This window comes from Rhipicephalus microplus, chromosome 2, assembly GCF_043290135.1.
Source record: "Rhipicephalus microplus isolate Deutch F79 chromosome 2, USDA_Rmic, whole genome shotgun sequence".
NCBI lineage: Eukaryota > Metazoa > Arthropoda > Arachnida > Ixodida > Ixodidae > Rhipicephalus > Rhipicephalus microplus.
In genome coordinates this window covers 211,597,508-211,622,988 of record NC_134701.1, presented here as the reverse complement: position 1 = coordinate 211,622,988, position 25,481 = coordinate 211,597,508, and the positions used below count along the sequence as shown (strand labels likewise).

Below are 25,481 nucleotides of genomic sequence, written 5' to 3'. Positions count from 1 at the left end.
TTCGGCACCTATAGGAACGCCGTGCGGGTTGCGGAGTGAAAAAGAAAGACTAATTCTTAGTGCGATACCACCTGTGTGGCGCTGCTAGGTTGAAGTAGGTTAAGGAATTACACAAACGGCAGCTAAAAGAATCTCCGCGAATTCTTCTGGGAAGCTTTAAATGGCGTGGCCGGTCTTAAACGGCCATCTTTTTTTTTTGTCCGGTCCAGGCATGCTTTATTAAGTGTCCACTACTTTTATGGCATTGCTGGGGATACCTTTTGCGCAAATTGAGCTCGGACAAATAGCACAAACAAACACGACGGGCGCCGGCCTTCCAACTAATCTTATTCCGCAGCAGAAGATTTTCTAGCACAAACCAATGACATGATTAGTGCATGCATATCCCAGTATTTATTAAGAACCAAACCGTAACGTGCTGCTGATAAAGCTAATCTGTTTGATTTGAAAGGATAGTGAAGCCGTGCTGACGCAGGCGTCGCCCTCCTTGTCTTAATACGCCCGTATTACTTCCCCATCTCCCCCGTCTTTTCTTTTGGTCTGCTTATAAACTTTGTTTCCGTGAACTTGAGGCAGCATCCACACAATTTGCGATGCGTCGCCACCAGACTGCCAAAATACTTTTTTTTTTGTACTTTGAGATACGCTCTTCTTTTCGCTGTGGAATAACATTAGTCGGAAGTTCGGTGCCCGTTCCGGTCTTTTGTGTTAGTTGTCCTCGTTCAATTAGCGCCGAAGGCGTCCTCAGTAGTGAACTAGTACTCACTAGCTCTAACCAGGATTTTGCTAGGACGAGTTTATGCAGGGCATATTATAAACGCGAAGCATTTCTTAGCGAATTTCGGTGACTTTGAGCGTATCTATCTATCTATCTATCTATCTATCTATCTATCTATCTATCTATCTATCTATCTATCTATCTATCTATCTAGCTGCTTACGTTTGGCTGCTTTCGTGATCACCCCCTTAACTTGGCGTGAACCAAGATTAGCATGGGATGGTAAGATAGTTTGATGAATATGACGCGCTGGTCAAGACATGAATAATGTCTCAATACCGTACGGTACGTCGTCAAACACTTCCCGCCAGACAGTGGCGCATACTCACGGGCAGGTATGTGCCACTGGTATGCGCCACAGGTCGAAACTTAGTATCTACCGAGGAACGACGAGAACACACATGGGCAATTTTTTAACGCGCAAGTGTTAAGGAATACCTGACATCGATAGCGTCGACCCGACGAATGCAAAGAATAAAAGTCAGGGTCCCAGCTGGAATCGAACCCAAGCATTCCGCGTGGCAATGAAGCATTTTACCACAGAGCTACACCAGGTCTCGGAACTACTTTTCAAATAGACGCTAATCTCCGTGAAACATCAATAGTGGTTGCAGTGCTGTCTATTTAATTTTATAAACATTACATATGTACTCCTTCGATGCAGCCGTCACGTCGGGTAAACGTCAGTTGTGGTTAGGTGCTATGCGCTGAAGTTGATTTATGTAGCAGTGTCCAGGGCCAGCATCCTCGCGAGCATCAGCGCTTGATATCAGCTTCTGGTGTTACTAATACGCATGTTCCTTTCGGCATCGTTGCGCAAGTTCAAACAGCTGGTAATATAAACATCTGCAACTCATCAACATATGTCTGTGCGTGCAGCATTTGTACATATATTTAGAGTCATTTTATGACGTGTCGCTCAATGAAAAAACTGCGATACGATCGATCACCTTCCCTCCACATGCTTCACATAACGTCGATTCCCAAGGTACGTTGGATCTACCGAATTTTTTTCGGGTAACTACGTTGTGTAAAGTGGCCAAGCACAGCGACTAGACGGGAGAAGTACCAAACAATAATGGAACGACAAATGAGGAAGACATCATGTGCTCTGCGTAGCATCTATTGCGCCTGCAATAACACCGCCGTAAGAGATGCGCTCTTAATAATCTGTATTTTGTGGTATGTGCCGCCATATATAGTGTTGCCATCGAATAATGTTTTCTTGCCAAGCTGTCGTTATTTATGATTAACGTAAGCGTAATGACATCCATTATCGTTAAAGTGGCTCGCAGACACGGATGTTTTCGCTGCCTTGGAGCGACATCATGTAGCACGGTGCTCGAACGCTGAGCGACTGTGTGCACAAATAAAATAACGTCTGTGTAAATAATGGGTGATTACCGACTAATGGACGTAAATTCTTTTTCTTCTTCCTTGCGTGCACCGCGTCCATCTGTCGCACGAGTGCGACGCATTAGTCTATGCTTTACACGATTCGACAGATCTATTACGGTGCTCTATTATTTCCGGTGCTCGACCGCTGATCCGAACGTTGCAGGATCGAATGCTGGCGGCGGCGGCCGCATTTTCGATGGAGGCGAGAATGCTTCGAACCAGTGTACTTATAGATCTAGGTGCCCGTTACAGAATCCTCAGGTGGTTGAAATTTTCAGAGCACTCTACAGCGGCGTCTCTCGTAATCATAGCGTGGTTTTGGGACGTTAGAGATTGTCAATTGTTATTATTACGACTTGCGATGGCAAAAGTCTTTACCGGAGTATTGTTTCAGGGTGTCCGGGCGGAAAACTGCAGAGCAGAGCTCTTAGGAGCACTCACTGACTTGATCGACACTTGGTGTATCTTATACAGCTATGATATATTACACTTTGGATGTCGTCTGTTCCGCTTGTAACGGCACCCCTTTACGTTGCGATATTCTGCTTAGAGTTCGACGTTAAGGCGAAAGCCATAGATGTCTTGTGAAAACGCTGAAGACTACCGTCAACGCCCAAGCGAGGTATACGAAAAGTGATCATGATGTGATTATGTCACAGGTGCCCAAGCTTTGCGACTTCATCACAACGTCACTACGACTCCACATAACGTGACGTCACAGTGACGTCGTAGTGCAATAGACGGAGAGGAAAAAGAGGAAGCATAAGAAGATGCATGGCTCTCGTCTTTGCGTCGTTTTAGGCAAATGCGTAAGGGACCTTGGGAGTTTCAAGGCACTTTGAGTTCAATGAGCTTTCTGCACAGTTGCCGAAGTCATGTAACGAAACCACACCTCCAACAGAAGGCTGTGATAACTTTAATCTTCCCCTGACACACTCGCTTACATTCCTTTCATTCGGGCAGCTTCGAAGACACTATTGCAAATTAGTGCAATGCACGTTAGCCGCAGTTTTCGATGTTACAGCCCTCGCGCAATTCTGTCTAAAGTAACGGAACGTGTGATGTCAAGTCCGTCGAGGTCCAGGACTTGTGTCAACCACGGCGAGAAACGCATTTCGAAACAGGCTCCCTCTGAGGGTGTCCAACAAGTTTTGTTGAGTCAGTATTCTGTTCCCGTTGGCACACATAATGTCACTACGGGAACTTTCCTGGTGGTGGGGCCAAGACGACACAGCCATTGGATGTCTTGAAAGAAATGTTCTCTCCATTAGTTTGTAAAACCAATGGGGTGATATGATTTCATTTCACAAGAGCTTGCACATGTGTGCTCTGCAACTGGAATCGTGCTGCGAATGTTTCAGTGTAATGGGGCAGTAAGCGCATATCTTACAATTATCGCTTCTGTTTTTCGGCCTTCAGTAAGCAGGATGCAATATCCTTGCTCTTTTTTAAACGAGTAGCTCTGCTGCGGTGAGTGTAGAAGCGAGCATTTCACCTATACCCGTTCTGATCACTTAGTGGATAGTGTCGCGCTGTTAAGCATGGGGTAGCAGGCTCGATTCCTGATGAGTGAGTATACGCCCACACTTTATGTTTGACGACTGTAAAAATGTCCCCACAGATCTTATATGAAGGGATGGTGTTTCCTGTAGGCGTGCGGATGATTCGCAAAGTGACTGCTATCTCTTGTACGTTTTCTGAGAGAGAGAGAGAGAGAGACGTTCATTTGTGCGGGCTGAAATGATAATTTGGTTGAGTCTTTAGTTCAGGGCTCCATTGGCTCGCGCCACACCACGTGCTCGCTGGATCAGCCTGCGCTGCCCCTGCGGCTCTGAGCTGGTCAGCGCAGTCCCCCAGGAGAAGTGTGAGGGTGAAAGAATAGGGTGGTAGCCCGGTGCTTGTGGGCATTCACAGGAGCAGTGATGCACCGTTGGTTTCGCTCCGCAACAGGGGCAGTACGAGAGATATTGTTTGGGTAGAAGAGATGAAGGATGTAAAGGAAGGGAAATGAATTAGTCTGAAGCTGCTGCCAGGCAGCCTCGTCCTCTCGGTTGAGTGAGACATGTTTAAGCAAGGTATGTTGAGGCATACTGCGTGGAGACGGTCGCACGGACGGAGTTATATTGCCGGCCAGCTCTGCCATGCTAACCCAGCATGTGGCAACGTCGTCACCATCACCATCCGTCCACTTAGAATTTTGCTGCACGTTGTAGAAAACCACGTATAGTTTAACTTATCGCAAAGTTCGTTACGGTGCACCCCGTAATTTTGTCATGTGCTAACAACTAGAATCCCAGAATATAATTAATACATAACGTGGATAAATGCATCGGTTTGGTCCGATTTCGCAGAAGCTAATGATGATTGATTGATATGTGTGGTTTAACGTCCCAAAACCACCATATGAATATGAGAGACGCCGTAGTGGAGGGCTCCGGAAATTTTGACCACCTGGGGTTCTTTAACGCGCACCCAAATCTGAGTACATGGGCCTACACCATTTCCGCCTCCATCGGAAATGCAGCCGCCACAGCCGGTTCGCAGAAGCTAAGTGCTCCTGGATATGTGCGACTTAACGCTTTTAAATTCCGCGAGTCTCGAGGATCACCGCGCCGATAATCTGGCTTGCGTGGGTTTCAGGAAGTTCAGCTGATGTCTTGACGTCGTATGATGTGCGATGCGCGTGCGTCAGTTCTTTCCGTGTTTCCCATCTTTCGTGAAATGTGGACTCGCGGAACGTGCGAATTTTAGTAATGATGTCGAGAGGAAAATAATGCGTCAAATGGGATTGCGTGAGCGATAGACGCTGGTGCCGCTCGGCGCGCAAAGCGAAGTGAACCACATTGGCAACTCTCTTGTAATTGAACCGCACGTGGGAATTAAAACAGTGTTTTTTTTTCTCGAGCTTCTGTAGATTGCGGTGTGATAGCCGCATAATCTATAGGTGAGCGGTTAGAAAGTAAGTTAGGAACGCTATCCTCGAAAGAAAACTCTGGAAAGTGTTAAGAGCAGCAAAGGAACGATTCTTTTTTGTTTTTTCAGCGACGTTACTTGTAGATTATTCTTATTATTGCATGAGAGAGAGAGAGAGAGATAACGAAAAGCATGGGATGTAGAGATAACTTGTGCCAACGCCATACACGTGGCTTCATAATATTTATAAGTTCAACGTAAGTGTTCGTACATGCGTCATTTTTCCACCGAAGATACGTTGCGATAGCTCTGTTTGCCACGCATTCCCGCACAATATTTGTGTTTCACTCCTGTAAAATAATCTTCAACGGTGCGAAACGTTCCGTGCGTGGAATGCTCTGCGGTCATGTTGCGACAGGGCTTACAGGGAGTCAACGTTGCTCGAACCTATCAGGTGTCCCTGTCAAAAGCGCTATTAAGTGCTCTGTTCACACACACATATATATATATATATATATATATATATATATATATATATATATATATATATATATATATATATATATATATATATATATATATATAGCGGGAGTAATAATTCAATGGGCCAGTTAGTCTTTGTGAAGGTATGGGATATGGCACAACGGGAGCGTTGTCAACAAGGATGAATATATTTATTTCCCAACAGTTTCGGGAGGGGTCCTCCCTTCATCAGGGGATGAGTTTTACTGACTGATGAGTATAACTCATCCCCTGATGAAGGGAGGACCCCTCCCGAAACTGTTGGGAAATAAATATATTTATCCTTGTTGACAACGCTCCCGTTGTGCCATATCCCATACCTATGTATGTATGTATATATATATATATATATATATATATATATATATATATATATATATATATATATATATATATATATATATATATATATTGCAATAAGGGAAAGAAGTGTATACCTAAGGGCTCGTTTTTCCGTGTTTTAACACAATAATAATGAGATCTATATAGACAGTAATGCCAAGGAATGTACAGGGGAAGCTGTTAGAACCAATAGAATGTAAATAAGAACAAAGAAAATTGGATGAAAAAATAACCAGCCGTGAGCAGGAATCGAACTTGCGACCTTCCAATGACGCGTTCGATGCTCTAACACTGAGCTACCACAGCGGCCTTCCCTCTATCCACTATTTTGGGGTTTATATGTGAATTTAGAAGTAGGAGTGACAGTCAGCGCCATTTATAAGCCAAGCGACGAGTGTAAAAACACTCTTTTATGCGCATGTTTGGCGTAACGTAGCACGTGAACTTATTATGAGCGGGCAGCTGATTAATAGTCCCTCGTATACAACCTAATGACACGAAGTCTGCAAGTACGAGACCCTCGTTTAATGAAATAAGGAAAAGAAGTGTATACCTAAGGGCTAGTTTTTCCGTGTTTTAACACAATATTAATGAGATCTAACAGACAGTAATGCCAAGGAATGTACAGGGGAAGTTACTATATCCAATAGAATGTAAATAAGAAGAAAGAAAAGTGGATGAAAAAGTAACGGCCGTGAGCAGGAATCGAACCTACGACCTTCGAATAACGCGTTCGATGCTCTAACCACTGAGCTATCACAGCGGCCTTCCCTCCATCCACTTTTTGGGTTCTATTGGTTCTAATAACTTCTCCTGTACATTTCTTGGCATTACTGTCTGTTAGATCTCACTATATATATATATATATATATATATATATATATATATATATATATATATATATATATATATATATAAACCTGCGTGCACATCTCACTTTGCTTATTATTGGCACACCACCCAGAGAAAGCTGCTCCTGCTAATCACCACCCCCTCATGCCACATCCTTGTACCTTGTATAGCGCCTGGAGTCGACCACAACGTCGAGGTGTATAAGAAGCAACTGCCAGACAAGATTCTTTTTTTCCACTCGTACCCGCCGAAGCCAACCGTGGTGTTGTAGCGGTTCCGGCGATCGGCTGTTGGCCCGAAGGCCGTGTGTTACATCCCGGTCGGGACGGTTGCATTTCGAGACCGGCGAAATAGTAGACGCCTCGCGGGTTCTATCTCCACCGGCACGGTTGCATTTCCATGTAGGTGACACGCTAGACATCCGTGTACTGTGCGATAGTAGTGCACATCAAAGAATACCAGATAGTCGAAATTTCCGTAGCCTTCCGCTACCACACCCCTCGTAATCATATCGCCGTTTCGGGATGCTAAACGCATTATTATTATTATTATTATTATTATTATTATTATTATTATTATTATTATTATTATTATTATTATAGAATTATTCATGTGATATGTGTATCTGAATGAAACCGCGCCAAATGTCGTGGAATTGGTAAGGCCTTGCCCTGCTCAGAGTGCGGGTTCGACTCCCGACTAAATAAATGCTTTGGCGTGCACTTAAATCTGGGCACACAAGAACACCCGTGTGCTTAGATTGAACCCTCATGTATGCTCAGGTCAACCCCGCATGTGTGCTCAGGTTATCCCCTCATGTGGAAACGTCGCTACCATCCCCATCGGACTCCCTACTTGGGTTTTTGCTTCACGTTAGAAGACGCCGGATGATCAAACCTATTATGAAGTCCACTACGGTGTACCCCGTAACTTTGCCGCGTTTTGGCGAGTAGAATTTCAGCATATAATTGATCTTGATACATTGCGGGTATTAATGTATCGATGCGGTCCGAGTTTGCAGAAGCGAAGTGCTGTTAGATATGTGCAACTTACGTTAAATTCCTAGAATAAAAGATCACCGCGCCGATAACCCTGTACAGGTGATTTTCAGGAAGCCCAGCCGTCGTCTTGACGTCGTATGATGTTCGATGCCTGTGCGTCGGTTCTTTCCGTCTTTCCCATCTTTCGTGCAATGCGGACTCGCAAAACGTGCGAATTTTAGTAATGATTTCAAAAGGAAAATAATGCGGCAAATGGTTATGCGCAGGCGCTAGATGCTGGCGCCGTTCGACGTGCAAATCGAAATGAACCACAGTGGCGCGTTTCTTGTAACCGAATCGCACGTGCGAACTAAAACTTTGTTCTTGGCCCAGCCTCTATAGGTCGCGGTCCCATATCTGCATAGTATATGTGGTTGGCAAGAAGTTAAACGCTCTCCTGGAAAGAAAACAGTGGAAAGCATCAAGAGCAGCAAAGGAAAGGTTCTTTTTGTTTACTCAGCGACGTTACTCGTACGTTATTTGTATTATTGCATGAGACAGACAGACAGACAGACAGACAGACAGACAGATAGATAGATAGATAGATAGATAGATAGATAGATAGATAGATAGATAGATAGATAGATAGATAGATAGATAGATAGATAGATAGATAGATAGATAGATAGATAGATAGATAGATAGATAGATAGATATAACGAAAAGCAGGGTCATCGCATGCGATGGAGAGAACTTGTATCAACACCATACACATGGTTTCATGTGAAATATTTATGAATTCAACGAAAGCTTTCGTACATGCGTCATTTTTTCAGCGAGGATGCCTCGCCATAACTTGATTTTCTGAGTATTCGCACACAATTTTTTTCGTGAAGTAATTTTCAACGGTGTGAAACTTTTCATGCATAGAATGCTTGAACTGCGCGTTGCGCCAGGGTTTACAGGTACTCAACAGTGTTTGCTCGAGCCTATCAGGTGATACCTAACAGAAAAATCAGCTCTAGCTAATCACCCCCCCCCCCAGTGCCACTTCTGTGTGTAGCACCTTGCGTCAGCCACTAAATAATTAGCGAGGTATATAATTAGCTATTGGTATATAATTAGCAAATGTAAGGCAAAGTTTTTCTTCCTCTCGTACCTGCCCAAGTCCGCCGTGGTGGTGCGGTCATGGAGCTCGGCTGCTGACCTAAAGGTCGTGGGTTCGCTCTCCACTGGGGCGGCCACTCTTCCACGGAGGTGAAATGCTAGGCGCCTGTGCAATCTGCAATGTTAGTCCACAATAAAGAACGCCAGATTATCGAAATGTCCAGAGTCTGCGCCTACGACGTCCCTTATAATTATATCCAGGTTTTTGGATGTTAACCCCCCCCCCCCCTCCGAGAAATATTGTTATTATGCCTGCCTAGGACTCGTGTACTGGAGCGAAACCACGCCAACTACCGTAGCTTAGCATGTAATGGGTTGCGCTGCTAGGCTTTAGGGCGCGGCTTAGAATTCTGGCCACGGCGACCACACTTCGGCAAGGCTGCTTTTAAGGTTGCTGCTGAAAGGGATCCTTACTTTTAGCAGCGTTTCTTTTTTTTTATTTTCGCTCTTGTTTTTCTCACTACTATATATACTCTCACCCACTTCTTTCTGTAACTAATCCTGGCCCTGAAAGTACAGTAATAAATAAATAAATAAATAAATAAATAAATAAATAAATAAATAAATAAATAAATAAAAACGCCCTAGGTAGTACCCCACGGTGGCTCAGTGGTTAATGCCTCGCTCCCACGTTCGATTCCGCGCGCCAAAGTCTTTTTTTCTGATTTTTTTTTCTTTCTTGCGTTTTCATGTATACAGATACGTACATATACGGTGTATGACATTGACGCCGACGTCCACGCCGACGCCGGCGGCAAAATCCAGCCGAGTGTCCATATATTTGCTATTACAATAATAAATAAATAAATTGAATAAATAAATAAATAAATTCGGCAGATCCCACGTACTTGGGAATCGACGTTATGCGAAGCATGCGGAGGGAAAGTGACCGTGTTGCTATTTTTTTATTGTGTGACACGTCATGAAGTGACGCTAAATATATGTGTACAAATTGTACAAATTTTGCACGCACAGACAGATATTGAAAAATTACAGATTTTTATATAACCAGTTGTTTGCACTTGCGCAACGATGCTAACTTAGCAACACCAGAAGCTAATATGAAGCGCTGACGCTGGCTAGGATGCTGGCCCTGAACACTGCCACATAAATAAACTACAGCGCATGTCAACTAACCACAATTGATGTTAAGCCGACGGGACGGATGCTTGGGTTCGATTCCCGCTGGGACCCTGACACAATTATTCTTTGCATTCGTCAGGTTGACGCTGCCGATTTTGGTTATGTCTTAACGCTTGCCCGTTAAAATTGCCTATGTGTGTTCTCGTCGTTCCTGGGTATATACTAAGTGTCAATCACCTGTGGCACATACCCGCATACCAGCGGCACATACCCGCCCGTGGGTATGTGCCACTGTCTGGCGGGACGTCTTTGACGACGTACGTGACGCGATTGTGACATTATTGAAGTCTTGAGCAGCGCATCATATTCGTCAAACCATCTTGCCCTCCCATACTAATTTTGGTTCACTCCAACTTGAGAGGGTGACCACGAGAGCACCCAAACGTAAGCGGCTAGGTAAATATATAGATAGATACGCTCAAAGTCGCCGAAGTTCGCTAAGAAATGCTTCGCATTTAATAAATAAATAAACGAATGTACCCTTTGTTTTCGCAGTCGTCGGCGTACTCCGTGAAGTTCGCGCCGGACGAGTTCTTCAAGGATGCCGTGGTGGGCATCTTCGACCAGATGGAGAGCAAGCTGCTCGTGAGCAAGTCCATGAGGGAGCTGCTGTTCGAGGGCTACGAGGACGGCATCTTGAAGTTCGCCAAGAGCATGGACTTTCCGGTGCCCAGCGAACGCTTCGGATGGCTGCACGGGGTGAGTGGCCATCAGTCGGCAGCATGGGTCGGCGAGCTCATTCGTCAGTCGACTCACTGGGTCTCACGCAGACTCTAATAGAGCCACGAGTCTGAGTGAGTCCTGCTCAGGAAACTTGTGGGGAGTCTTGAGTACGAGTGAGTCCAAAGTGCATGATATATTTTTGGAGCGAGTATGGTCGAGTCGCACTTCTTATTTTTCTCGACCTGTTCTACTCATATTCAGCATCAATATAAGCCCTACCTGGATGCGTGTTTATTCTCACGCCTACTCACACGCATTCCAAAACAGCATTTTTAATTTTGATATTTATCGATCACAGGCATGAGTAACGTGGGGGAGTGCCTGGAGGAAATGCGGAGTGGGGCAGCTTTTTTTTTTTTAAGGGGCGAAGCTCCTAAAGCCGTGATGTTCATGCATGTGTTCATGCATGTCTGTGACAGGTTTGTAGTCACCTAGTTTTATGACTCACTCAGCAGGTGGCGCTAGTGTGAGTGACAGACAGACGGACGCACAGAGGCATGGACAGACTGATGGACGCATAGGCGGACGCATGGACGAACGGAAGTAAGTGTGGGCGGCCAGACAGATGGACGGATAAACGGAAGCACGGACGGATGGATGGACAGACTGACGGATGGAGGGAAGCATGCGCGCACAGACAGATGGATGAATGGATGGGTAAACTTACTGATGCACGGACGATTGGACACACGGGCGGACGCTTCACCCCACTTATCATCATTCACTCCGTGGATATACTGTGATTTTTCTTTTGTTTCTTTTTGGTTTTCCCTACCTCTCCTCCTCTTTTTAAGTCACTTTCGGGCATTCTTCAGCCTATTTTCCTTCTTTATTTTTTCTTCCCCTATCTTTACCTATTTTCTTTATCTTGCTTACTCTCCCCATTTTCATGGTATTTTGTGCGTTTCTTTCTTTCGGTAGTGTCTTTATTCTGTGCTTGCTTCCTCTATTTTTGTCGTCGTTTTGCCTTCCCTACACCAAGCGACAACCGAGCATACGACAGCCGGAGGCCCTTGAGTGCTCCGCACTTAGGCCACGTTCACACTGAGCATTCCGGCCGCCGAAAGTGCTCCGAATCCGGTTCGGCGGCGGCGAGATCCGCCGAAAGGGCCCTCTCCGCGCCTATCGCTCTCGGACCGATTTTTGCGGCGTCTGCCGCCGAATCGGTCACCGCGGACCAATAGGAGCGCTAGTCAAAGAATTTTGAAAAATGGCGTCTCTACTCACTTGTTATGCCGCAGTGCACGTAACTGAATGTTGAAACCAACGGGAGTTTAACCTTCTCTGTGCCTACTTCGCCTCCGTATTTCGTGAAAAAGGTGACCGAGCTTGCTGTTGGCGTGACCGAGCTTGTTGCGGTGTTGCAGAGCAAAACGAACCCACCAACGCCGCTGGCGTCGGTGGTTTTTCTGCTCTTCGTGCATTACAAGGCAGCCACTTGCCAGCAAAGTAAGCAGTACTGTCTTTTCTTGCTTCTTGCGTACGAGAATCGTCCAAGTATACACCAACGGATAGCGTAGTGGCGTTTGCGAGCCGCGACAACAACCGGGTGACAGCGCATCCATCCCGCGTTTGCCCCGTGGTAGATGGCATATTCGGCGGCGCGGGGCGCATCCAGTGCGAACAACGCTGCGTTTCGGCGGCAGGGGAATTCCGGTCACTGTAGAAAGCGGATGTTTCAGTGTGAACTAGGCCTTATCACCACCACAATGTCGAAGAGGTAGAATACTTCTCCTTGGCACGAACGCGGGCTCCATATGCTTACAAATGGCTGTGCTACATGGTGGTTCTGCCTGCGTTATGCCAAGCTACGACAGCATACGATGACAGCATACGACATCTAACAACCCGTGCTCCCTAAGGGGCTCCGCACTTAAAACCTTGCGTTCAGTACGTCAAAACTTTATCGCCCTAACATAGAGCCCTTTAGTGTTTCTCGCGCACACATACGACGCACACTTAAGATGTGGTGGTGGTGGAGGTCAGAGGAAGAATGAGATGCCTAATTTTTGCAGCCCTTAAGGGAACACGGCGCAGCGTCTCTAAGAGGATTGTCTGTGTAGCGTTTGCTCGCTGGTCTCGAGCTCAGTGTACGTCTCTTCCGGAAGTTCTTCGTTGGAGCCAGGCTTGCCATTTAACCTTTCCCGTGACGCGGCCGCAACATTTATTGCACCCTGTTATCATTCGCTCCCGCCCACGTCTGCCCACGCAGGCACGGCACGACGTGAGAAACGCCCCCCGAAACCAACTACTGGACCGCCGGCGGTGCCGCCTATTCTTGACACAAATGCACGGCCGTATTCAGACCCGCTTCTGGAATCACTCTGTGGTCTAAGTACTGGCACCAGCCGATGGCGCAGCTTTGAAAAATAGTTCGTCGACCTTCCCGTTGTATCTCTCGTGGAATACCGGGGAGGGGGGGGGGAGAACGCTTTTCCTACTACCAGGTGGTTTCCGAAGGAAAATAGCGCACAAAAACCGTAGGCAAGAAAGGAGGGGAAATCACACTGACACACCGGTCCCGTTAATTAAAGAGGCGATCGCCGGGCTAATTCCAAGGGCCGAAGTATGGGCCCCCCGAACCGCACCACGAAAGCGTGGACAATTTAGAAGTGGTCCTTTTTGGCGCGCCAGCGGATGCCGGCTGTGGCCCAAAGAACAAGTCAGAGCCGAGAGTTGATAAACAAAACAAATATTATATTCCCAAAAATGGCAGATCGAAAACAATACACAAGAATGCACACTCCACAATAGTTACATACAATACGTCACCAATCAAACAACGTACTACACAGTACAATCAGCCACACTCAAAACAACGGACACAGACAACGATACGCACTACAATGCAGTCGCATGCATTGAACAACCGAGACACTTAAAGACTAAAGAGATAGAAAACCTATCCAGTCCAAAGTTCTTGGAACAAAAGTCTGGATGATACTCTTCCGAGAATCACTCACTCAAAAGTCCAGCGTTGTTGTCGTTCCGCGCCCTCGAAGTTTCTCTTCCAGGAAACCTCGCGTCTTCAATTGGCCACTATCCAAGCTTCAAACTTCTTCGCCCGAACACGTCGGCTTCACACACGCAGCTGTCGCCACGCGTCTTGGCTCGATAGCGGTAAACACACACTCTTGCCTGTAGCTCGAGTCGTCACCCCTCAGGTGGAAATCCTCTTCATCTCCTGCTCTGTCGCTACGGACAAAACCTTCGCCGACTACACGGCGGAATCCCAACGTGCTCTGGCGCTAACTTCCGTCTTCCCCTGCTCTCTCGTCTCGGCTGCTCGATTAAATACCTTCCGCGCGAAATTTCAGAAGGTTCTCGTCATTTCGTCGGCGCGATACGCAGCGAAGGCTGGGAAGAGGGCGAGGCGGTTGGAATGCCCTCCGCGGCCGATGACTCAACTCGGTATGACCACGCCCCTTTCGTTCTAGAACTTTCGCGGGCTATCTCGGCCGCCGATGTGGGGTGAGGAGGTTCGTCGGCGAAGCCACGCTTCCGCGGGGAGAGCGCGCGCCCGGGGAGCCTTGGATGTTTGTTCTCTTTTTTTTTTCTTTTGACCTCCCGGCGTCTCTCCCGCGCGTTATCGCAAGAATTTGGCGGCGCGCCCATTTTTAGCGCTCGTTCTGTGACACACACATACAGCCCAACTTGCCATTTTAGCCGGGCAATCTTTGACGCTGGAGATCCGAAGGTCGCGGGGTCGAATCACTGCTTTGGGGACCGCATCGCTGCGGAGGCGAAAAAAAGAAAACAGAAATAGAAAAGGCAGGGAGGTTAACCAGAACAACTTTCGTATGGCTACCACCCTAAGTTGGGGGAACAAGAAAAAGGGAATAGAAAGATTATGCTAGAGGCCCTTGTGCCTAAATTCAGGTGCACGTTAAGGTACTCCAGGCGGCCGGAATTTACGGTGCCTCCCACTGCGGTGTCCCTCACACTCATATCTCGGTTTTGGAATGTCAAAAAAAGACATCAATTACTATTATTGTTATCCTGAAGACGAGATACCAAGCCTCTGTAAATCCAGTTAACATGGCAGCCAGTAAAACGCCATCTGACTTACAAGTTGAACAGAGCATTCTATACCTGTTTGCATGAAACTTTTGTCGTTCAAGCAGGATAATGCTCAAGAATGGCCTGCTACGAGTTGCTAGATTGCCCTACGAGTTGATACACCGTTTCTTGTTGTTGCCATTACACCCCCCCCCCCCATGGCGCACGCACGCACGCACACACGCACACACGCACGCACACGCACGCACGCGCGCGCACACATGCACACACACGCACACGCACACACACACACACACACACACACACACACACACACACACAAACGCGCGCGCACTTTCTCTTCTTATATCACGGTGTGCACGTACAGGCTTCGCGCTGCCGTGCGCCCGCTCGCTCTCCCATGCGCCCAATACGTGTTTATGTCAGCTCCAACGACGTCTGTCATAACACGGAAGCGCAAAACGCCCAAGGTCTGTTGGCCGTATGTTACTATGGGCTTGACAAACGTTTACATATTAGAGACATGACTGTTGCACGGAAACACTCACTGGCTCTTCTCTTTCGAAAAGCAACGTCGTTTGCCCAATCACGCGAAGAAAAAATAAAGAGCGCAGCTGCCTGTCTCAGTGCATTTTTCGACGCACAACTGTGTCTGGGTAGCGTGAAGTCACTTCAATCTATTTAGCGGCCGTGTTAAAGGTGTACAGAAACCCAGCGTACAACCATAGTCCAAGTATTACTTGTACTTGGACTCGTAGACATTCGTTCAAGTTGTACTTCGACATTGATTCGCGCGAAATATACGTGGATGGTCACATTATTTGTGTTATCCGTCAAAATCATTTGGCATTGGTCATAGCTCAAGCATGTGGCATTGTCATAGCTCAAAAACTTGTGCTTGATTGGAGGTTAAAAATTACAGCGGGTATTATGGAAGCCCGCCGTCGCTATTCATTAAGGCGGAAACCTTGTGTACCGAATCAGACGCAGGCCGCGGCTCGATGTACAAAAGCCCACATGATCTGAATACAAATCAGATGTATAAAAATTACGTTGCTAGCTGGAATCGAACTCGGGTATTCTGGATTAATAGTAGTGAAGATGTACTGCTCAGGTCACTGCTTAAATCCGCTTTTGAAGAAGACCCTTTATATAGGGTATTCTACAGACTATTTCACGGAGGGGTTTAGTGCCGCCATGTAGGGCTCTTGGCCTTTGTGTTCTGCATCTGTAACAGCTAAGCGAACCATGTTACGGTAGTCGCGTACGCATGAAAACGATTGAGTTGGTGCATACAGTGTCTCATGGCCTTTTAGTTCACATCACAATATACAAAAACAAGCCCCGCCGCGGTGGTCTAGTGGCTAAGATACTCGGCTGCTGACCCGCAGGTCGCGGGTTCGTATCCCGGATGTGGCGGCTGCATTTCCGATGGAGGCGGAAATGTTGTAGGCCCGTGTGCTCAGATTTGGGTGCACGTTAAAGAACCCCAGGTGGTCGAAATTTCCAAAGCCCTCCACTACGGCGTCTCTCATAATCAAATGGTGGTTTTGGGACTTTAAACCCCACATATCAATCAATCAATATACAAAAACAACGCAAAATCGACTTATCAGCCCAGGATGGCGGCGTGCCTGAGGTAGAATAAACTATCCAGTCGTCATATTGGGTGAGGAGTCGGGTGAAATGACGTGACAGAAGCTTAGAATCGCGCCCGGCGTCACACCACATGAATGGTGCAGTGAGTGGGAGATTAAAACTCACTAGGACGTGCTGTTGAGCTAGTTGGTTCGGGCTAAGGAAAGGTTAAGAACCCAGCCCTCGTAGAGGAAACAATGAAGAAGGGACACAGGATAGAGCGTCATCTTGCAAGATGACGTTCTGTCTTCTCCTCTTTTTCTTTTTTTTTGTTTCGTCTACGGAGGGGGGGGGGGGAGGTTTGCGTTCTTAACTTCTCTTCAGGGTTATTGAAAGCTGCCTACATATTAAAAGGAGCTGAGCTATAATTCATCATCACGATGTGCAGCATGACCATATGTCTAATCTAGGTATACCGCATGGACGATAAGAAAAACGAGAAGCAGACGACGTGGTATACCTAGATCATGAATAACCACCACCTTGCCCCTTGGTTCACTTTTATTAGTCAACTTCTTGCGCGCATCGACAACAGCCAAATGTCTGTGGACACTATTCTTTCAAGTGCCCGAGAGAGGACATTGCAACAGAAGGCGACAAAAGCACTGTTGAAATTCCTACGCTACACGGACTTGCCACAAGCGGCTGTAACAGCAATGTCACACACCACGAAAGACAAGACTGGACTATGACTGAGTGTGCGCACGTGTGCTGCCTAATGTGATGTCTTTATCGCTCTTCACTCTCTCCTCTCTATCCTTCATCTCCCAATCCCCCTCCAATGCGCAGGGTAGCAAACCGGCTGCCTAAAGGCTGGTTAGCCTCCCAGCCGTTTTTTTCCTCCTATTTTCCTTCCTTCCTTGATTAGTCAACACGGGCGTTCGCGTCACTCGGCCCACAGTCGCATGGCCACCTGCGTGCCTTGTCGAAAACGCAGATGATCCAAGGCAGCCTCCAATAACCAAGATCTCCTAGGAGACAAGACAAGACAAGACAATTAAAAGCAAGCGAAGTGTGCGAGGAGGTGCCAAAGAACGGGAAATTTTCTTCGGCTTGATGTATCTTAATAATTATATGTGAGATTTAACGTGCCAATACCGGGATATGATATTGAAGCACCTGCTGGACCTCGTCCCGAATAATATTGGTGATGCTGCTTACCTCCGGCTGTCTCGCCCCGTGTAGTTTCGCGATTTCCTCGCGGACGACGGAGCGGACGATTTCGCGAATCCACTCAATGCTGTTGCTCCCGAAGCTGGCGGAAAATTCAGTAGGTGATGCAGAATTCACTTGCCGGTTGAGTAGGGCTGACCGCTGATGAAGTACCCTCTCCATCGTAGTGGCTTCGGTCAGGAATTCTGCTACACTCTTCGGAGGACTCCGCACTAGACCAGCAAAAAGCTGCTCCTTCACGCCTCGCATCAGATAGCGTAGCTTTTTTTCTTCTGGCATTGCCGGATCCGCTCGCCTGAAAAGCTGCGTCATGTCCTCCACGTACATGGTGACGGTCTCATTAGGCATCTGGATGCGTGAATGCAATGCACGTTCAGCACGATCGCGGCGGTCGGGGCTCCGGTAGGTCTCCAAGAGGCGATGCTGGAACTCGCGCCAGGATGTCAAGACATCACTTCTGTTCATGAACCACGTTCGGGCGCCGTCTTTCAAACACGCGTAGACGTTGCGGAGTTTGGCGGCTTCGTCCCAGTAGTTGATCGCTGCGACGTGTTCGAACTCGCTCAGCCAGTCGTCCACATCCTCAAACAGCTCTCCGTGAAAGGGACTAGGCATCAGCGGGTTCTGGACAGTGCAATAAATTGGTGCCGACGACGTAGGAGTTTCCATGACGCCTTGAGGCGAAGTCATAGTCGCTCTATGGATAAGCTGTGCCGGTGTCTCTGGTGGTAGGCCTCGTTGGCGGCGGCTTGTTCTGTGAACTGGCGTGTCCACGGGCACAGGGCTTGTGTTCCGGCTCCTGGATGGGCTCTTGTGCATGGGGTGCGTCGTCAGTTGTCGTACCCAGCAGCTCCACCAATCTTGTCACCAATCTTGTCTCACTCAAGGAAACCTTCCGCAGAACTGCTCGTCAAGCTAGGACAAAAAGAAAAACTGCTCCAACCCAACCTCTTCGTCTTCTTCCACACGAAAACCACGCGAATTCATGCGGCATTAAAAAGCGGCTCAATCCCAACCTCTTCGTCCTCTTCCACACGAAAACCACGCGAATTCATGCGGCATTCATGAGGGACACCTGAGTTGAGTGCTCCGGAAATTTCAACCATCTGGAATTCTTTAACGTGGATTGACATTAGATGTTGCACCGAACCTATTAACGGGTTTATGCGCTACCATAGTAGAGTACCTGTTACTCTAAATTGTTGCCCACTTTTTCTAAACGCATTTCGACTCTTCCGAAATGCGACCGCCGAGGCCGGGGTCGAACCCGCGACTTTCGGGTCTGCAGCTGAGCTCTGTAACCGCTACAGCTTCGATATCTCTTAGTGAAGACCTAATGAACCTGCTGATATTTACTGGTTGTTTTAATTTCATGCCGAAATCTCGGCACCTTCTCACGTTGTAAAATCTTTTTGGTATGAATATTAAGGAAAGAAACGAAATTATGGGCTGAGTTTTCGAAGTACTTTCGAAAGTGGTTAATACAGTTATCTGATGAACAGCTGGTTTTTTTTTTCAAAGTAAATGCTGTCACGGGAAGCTAATGGCGGAACCTAAAGCTTGATTGATTTATTGATTTGTGGGGTTTAACGTCCCAAAACCACCATATGATTATGAGAGACGCCGTAGTCGAGGACTCTGGAAATTTTGACCTCTTGGGGTTCTTTAATGCACCCAAATCTGAGCACACGGGCCTACGACATTTCCGCCTCCATCGAAAATGCAGCCGCCGCAGCCGGGATTTGAACCCGCGACGTGCGGGTCAGCAGCCGAGTACCTTAGCCACTAGACCACTGCGGCGGGGGGAACCTAAAGCTGTATCAGTGCTTCGGCCAAGCACTCTTTTTAACTCGAAAGTGTTTTATGCCGGGGTCACCACGGCTGCGCTGATGTACTTCCGTCACGGAAGTGGCGGATGCAGTCAGAGATTGCAAAGAAAAGAAACCAGAAGGCAAGCAATTGCGCGCGGAATCGAACCAGCTACCTCTCGATTCTCAGCGGGCGGTGCTATCCACTGCGCCACGGAGCGTACGTTGTCGGGAATGCTAACGGCGAGCCATTTATATACACCAGACACCGTTTGGCAATCCTCAGAGCTTTGAAACTTCAGCGCGTTTTTTTATCAGTGACGAGCTGGCGCGACGGGCTCGCGTTGGGGGCGCTCTAAAGGTCCTCGCCTCCACGAAGCGCCGCCTTCACGGAGCGTGGTCTCTCCTGCGCGCCCGCTTATCAGACTCGTGATTTGGGAGAGGACGAAGGTCACTTACTGTGCTTGGCACTTGGCATGCCATGCGGCCGCGTTCACAGACACACGACGGAGGAAGAATGGTGACAGTTGTTCGCGCTTGTCATGTGTATACTTGTGCGCTCGTTTCGTGCGTTTTTCTTTGAACAGCGCGCTTTAAGTGTCTAGCTGTGACAGTTGTTAGTCCGTGCTCGTCCTGTGTGTGCTATAATCTCATGCGTGCTTTCTGCTTGAGGCGTGTGTTGCAAATTAACAGCTGCTTGCCGTTCATAACGTTACTTTGCGATTGGTTGCCGTCGCTGCGAGAATGTACGATAAATGCTAAACTACCTCTGTACAAAAATGCGTTTCACTTTCGTGTTGTACCGATTCCTATACAGGGGGATCAGCCATGTTTCTTTTTTTGTCATTCTTACGTTAACAGTATGAATCTGTCGGGCACTTCCGAACTAGCCATCTGCCAATTCAGCATAATGATGTAGTGTCACTTGTTAAATAATAATAATAATAATAATAATAATAATAATAATAATAATAATAATAATAATAATAATAATAATAATAATAATAATAATAATAATCTCTAGTTTGCCGCCGGTTTGAATGACAGTGGCATTATCCTCGCGTAGTTTTAGTGTTAATCTACACCGAAGTGGCGGAAAGTAAATGCTATTTGTGGCGAATCTGTTCTCATAACTTCTCTTGCCTGTCTATTAACACGTAGTGACGATTTTAACGCATGCTGCATGGCTTCTTTTTTTTTTTTCCACAGAAAAACGACACGGATGATGGAGAGTATACAATTTTCACGGGCGCCAATGGAATGGACAACTACGGCGAGGTGGACAAATTCAATGGGCTGAAGTGAGTATAAGAGTGAGTGATTATTTAGAGAAAAGCAGAGAGTTGACAAAAAAAAAAATTGACTCGACCCTATGCGAAGCATGCGGAAGGAAAGTGACTGTGTTGTAGTTATTAAAACGTAACGAAAGGACGCTTAAGATATGCACGATTGTTGTCCGCACAGTTCCGACTAGGTTTTAAATATATTTAACGGACTTTATTATAGCATTGCAGTCAACTTCAAAATATAGTTGTGGCAACACTGTGTTTTCATGCGCATGTGAATGCACACGTGTGTAGACTTGTGTGTGCTTTGAGCACACACAAGTCTCCATAATTCTTTTTTGATAGCACTCCATAAATTATTTTTGATAGTGAAAAATGTTTTTTACGTGATTGTGAATTCTTTACATTTTGTTTTGAGCGGTTCGCATATAGTACTCGACCATGGCGTAAAAAACGAACTAAAGAAATTAAATGCTAGCACTCTTCGTGCTTTGTTGAGATGCTACTCGTTTATATGGGATTTTAATAGAAGTCTTCAGGCTGCTAGTGGAACTGTTCCACACTACAAATAAATAAGAGTCGGTTAATAGTAATGTCAGCGGTTCTAAGCTTAATAACACTATGCGATTTTGAGAGACGCTGTAGTGGGGTACTCTGGAAATTTCGACTTCGTGGGTTTCTCGAACGGGCAACTAAATCGAAATTAATATTCGAGCGTCATCTTTTTTTGTATTTTTGTAGTCAAGTTTAACAAATTTCGCCATTTGTTTTGTTCCCCCAACGAATACCAGTCAGACGACCGCCTACCATGGCTACTGCAACATGATCAACGGAACAGGTACGCTGCTCTGACCTCGTGTTTTGGTAAATTGCTAAGAAATGCTTGTCGGGAGTTCGTATTAGCGAATAATAATAACTAAAACGGTCGAATCATCTAGCGAAATAACGATGCACCGCCCGTTCTGTTTTTGTTTTTATCTTATTCTCAGTTGGAGACATGTGGCCCCCACTTGCTTTGGAGAGCAGGGACAACATCACTCTGTTTGTCTCCGATTTTTGTAGGTGAGTATCGGAGAGCTTGACGCGGCGCTATAGTCTAAGGGTCTCAAACTTATCTGAGCCAGCGGGTCACAGAAATTAGTCCCGCAAGGGCCAAGTCAGGGAAGGATGTAAGGGTGGAGGGGGTGCAAGTGTCTGCACATTGGTAGTACACCAAAACATTTTTTGAAAAGAAAACCTTTCCCATACTTAACAATCGGGTTGAGAGAATAAATTGAGAGAAAGGGAGGGAGGTCTGTCGGAATTGTAGCATCTGGTTTGCTGTCCTGCACTAAGGTGAGGATTTAAAAAAGAGGAGAAGGAAACTGAAGAGAAAAACAGACGCGCGAAAACAAAAACGGGGGTGCTATGGTCTAGTCAACAGGCCACTACAGCGCGAATAGGCCACTACAACGAAATAATAAGGCATTGACTGATTTTCTCTGAGAAGACAGATCGTGTCGGCGTTCGAGCACTGACTATTCTGACAAGGGTCTCTCGTCAAGGCGGGCTAACGCAGCAGTCTGTGCGCGATGTTGCAATGGCAGTGACACACAATGTGCTCTATCGTTTCTTCGCTGCCGCAATGATCGCAAGCAGCACTGTCTTCCATGCCGATTTGGAAGGCAAAAAGTTTGGTGAAAGCGACAACAAGCCACAGTCGGCAAAGAACCATTGTCTCAAGTCGAGAAAGTCCGGATGGAGGCCGAAGTGGACGAGACGGGTCCAGCCTATAACTTGCTGTATTCCGCAGAAATTTTACGTATTCATCAACAACCCGCCGTATTTTCATGGAAAAATAAAATGGTAGCGCCTCTCAAGCCGCCGAAGTCGGCGAAAGCGAATACCTGACGGCAACGGTACCCTCTTTCTCGGCACAAGAAATACATTCGCATTTCCTCACGATTCCCTTCGGGGAGATAGGGACGTTTTTCGCCCACTTCAATTTCTTTTCGTGTACAGGTATGACGTATAACGCCCCCTATTTTTTGATTGACTTCATCGTTTGTTTCATTAGGTTTTATCTAACGAATAAACGAGCCCTTCGTCCATTCCCCTTCTTAATTCCGACGCTAGAAAAGGAACACTATTACGTGCTGCGGCGCACTGGGGAATGTCAGCTCAAGGTCTCGGAGCTCTGTACAAGGCACATAAGCGCTCTGCTCGCGAACACAAGCTGCGTGGCTTTGCAGCTGGCGCGCTATTCGGGCCAGCTGAGTCAATGCGCGTGACGTGTGCACTGTGTGTTTAGAAAAAGTTTATTCTACCGAGGGATGCAAACAACTCATGGAACGAGCGTCTATACAACAAGCACAATAACAGACAAATGACAGTGTTCGCGTTCGAGGCGCTGTACTTGCAAGCTGGCTCACTATGCTCGCTTATGCTTCAGAACTCACAGTCGGGGCCTGTTTAATACGCCGCGATGTATTTACTAGTGCAGAGTGCAACTGTGTTGAAGAGTATTTAGGCGAGTTTTAGTTACAACTTCTTATCGGGTATTTCACTATATATAGTAAGTTAAGCACTGGCCTGACTAGCACTATTGTTTGCTTTTAGGTACGTTGACATTAAAATGCAGATTTTATACGATGATAATTTGGTTGTATGCTCCATTAGTTGTGACATTTGAGGAGGTGCCGACTACTCTTCTGACACAATTCGTGCTTGTTCTTCCTTAAAAAATTATCATTGTGCATCTAATGAATCTCGTGGATGAACACTGATACCTCTTACGGGGATAATTATTTGAAAACGCGTGAATACGTACAGTATAACAGAACGCGGCATAATCATTACGCACTTCGCGGCTCTCGGAAAGCGGGTGGAGGTGTGATGTCGCCGCTTCTGGAAGATTATGCTCAACTTGAATTTTGAGAATGGCATCGCAACGCGTTCCTGTATCAAGTAAAAGATCAAGATGCTTCAGCTGTGGTGCACCTGTATTATTCTACGTGCATTATAATCGCCCGTGTCTTTGTGCCAACACTGTCGTATTAGGTGTGGAACTGTCGCGCTTGAAAAAAAAAAATCACAGGATATCCACGGAGTGAATGATGATGAGTGGGACGAAGCGTCCGTCAGTCCGTCCGTGCTTCCGTCCGTCGGTTGGTTCTTGCTTCCGTCCATCCGCGCGACCATTCGTGCGTCAGTCCATGCGTCCATCCGTCTGTACGTCCGTGCATCCGTCCGCGCGGCCATCTAGTGAACACTCCCAAGTACCGCCATCTCCCATCTCGCAACCTACGTGGCACATACCCGCTCTAGAGCGGGTATGTGCCACCGGTGGCTACATACATACATACATACATACATACATACATACATACATACATACATACATACATACATACATACATACATACATACATACATACATACACACGCATACACACACATACATACATACATACATACATACATACATACATACATACATACATACATACATACATACATACATACATACATACATACATACATACATACATACATACATACATACATACATACATACATACATACATACATACATACATACATACATAGGAGCGACAGACCCACGCCATGAGGAGCTTCGCCCCTAAAAAATCCGTGGCACACATTTGAATGCTTGCCGCTGACCGCTTGTCCCCCGTATACCGTGCTGATGGTGCCCCCACCTGTGCCTCGATCTCGTGGCCATGTCGACATAGGTGTCAACGTCATTGTTTCTTGTGAGCAGTATTTAGATGTCGTATCTCGTAACCTTTGTTCTGCAGTGACTATTTCACTTCGCGGATATTTATGCGACTCGACGTGTGCCACGACAGGTCTATCCAGATGGACTTTCTGGGAGACGTGGAAACTCGCGGCGTGAAGCTTCGTCGTTACTTCGCCAGTCCTCGCATGTTCAACTACAGCTCAAAGGAAAGCCGCTGCTTCTGCGATGACACGTGCCTTCCCAGCGGTGCCATCAACATATCCGCTTGCGCGCAAGGTGAGTGTGTGTGTAATTGACCTTTGCGACCTTATACCAGTGGGAGCAGGTGGTTTTATTATTACGATAACAATTATATCAACGGTCTCGGCTGGTTTTTCGCCGTATAGGTATACGTATATATACACATGAAAACTCAAGAAAGAAGAAGAAAGCCGCCTGCGCTCGGTGCCCAGCTCGTCACAATGCGCCGACGCGTGTTATCTCCCACGCGTACTTAGTTCCGCCAATTGGGGGGGGGGGGGGAGGTTAGATACTTGTGTATGCGCGCTTATCCTTCGGTTGGGAGAATCCTGTGCCTTCGGCTTTCACCGGAACGATTGCGTTAGTTGCCGGGCCCACAAAGGTCACTTCACTCGCTGCACAGGCCCCGTTTGCGAAAAGAGCGCGATTTTCATGCACAACGAAGTATGAAAACTGGGACACTTGTTAGTTTGCACTCATCTGTACGTGTGATTAGGTTTCGTGCGTCGGTTTTGTTTAAACAGCGCGTTAAGTGTCCAGCGGTAAACGTTGTTAGTTCGCTCTCGTCCTGCGTATGTTGTTTTCGTGCGTCATTTGTGCGGGAGCAGCGCGCTGCACGTTTCGACCTGCTTGCCGTTCTCAGCGTTACATTCCACGATGTTGCTATCGCATTCATTGTTTCGCCCTTGTGGCGAAAATGTGACTTTTTGTGACATCAATTGTAGTGGCACTATACGCCCTTTCCGCATGCAGTGC

The 25,481-nt window shown here is 46.8% G+C and overlaps 1 protein-coding gene across 2 annotated transcripts in view; it reads left to right on the top strand.

Moving 5' to 3' along the window:
• The window catches only part of LOC119169572 (protein croquemort-like), a 114,165-nt gene that overhangs the window by 68,418 nt on the left and 20,266 nt on the right, over nt 1–25,481 (top strand). For both annotated transcript variants that reach the window (XM_075875487.1, XM_075875484.1), the window contains exons 4-8: nt 10,591–10,794; nt 20,667–20,758; nt 21,535–21,581; nt 21,733–21,805; nt 24,595–24,761. In XM_075875487.1, coding sequence (XP_075731602.1) covers nt 10,591–10,794; nt 20,667–20,758; nt 21,535–21,581; nt 21,733–21,805; nt 24,595–24,761 — 583 coding nt within the window. The remainder of the gene's footprint in view (nt 1–10,590; nt 10,795–20,666; nt 20,759–21,534; nt 21,582–21,732; nt 21,806–24,594; nt 24,762–25,481) is intronic.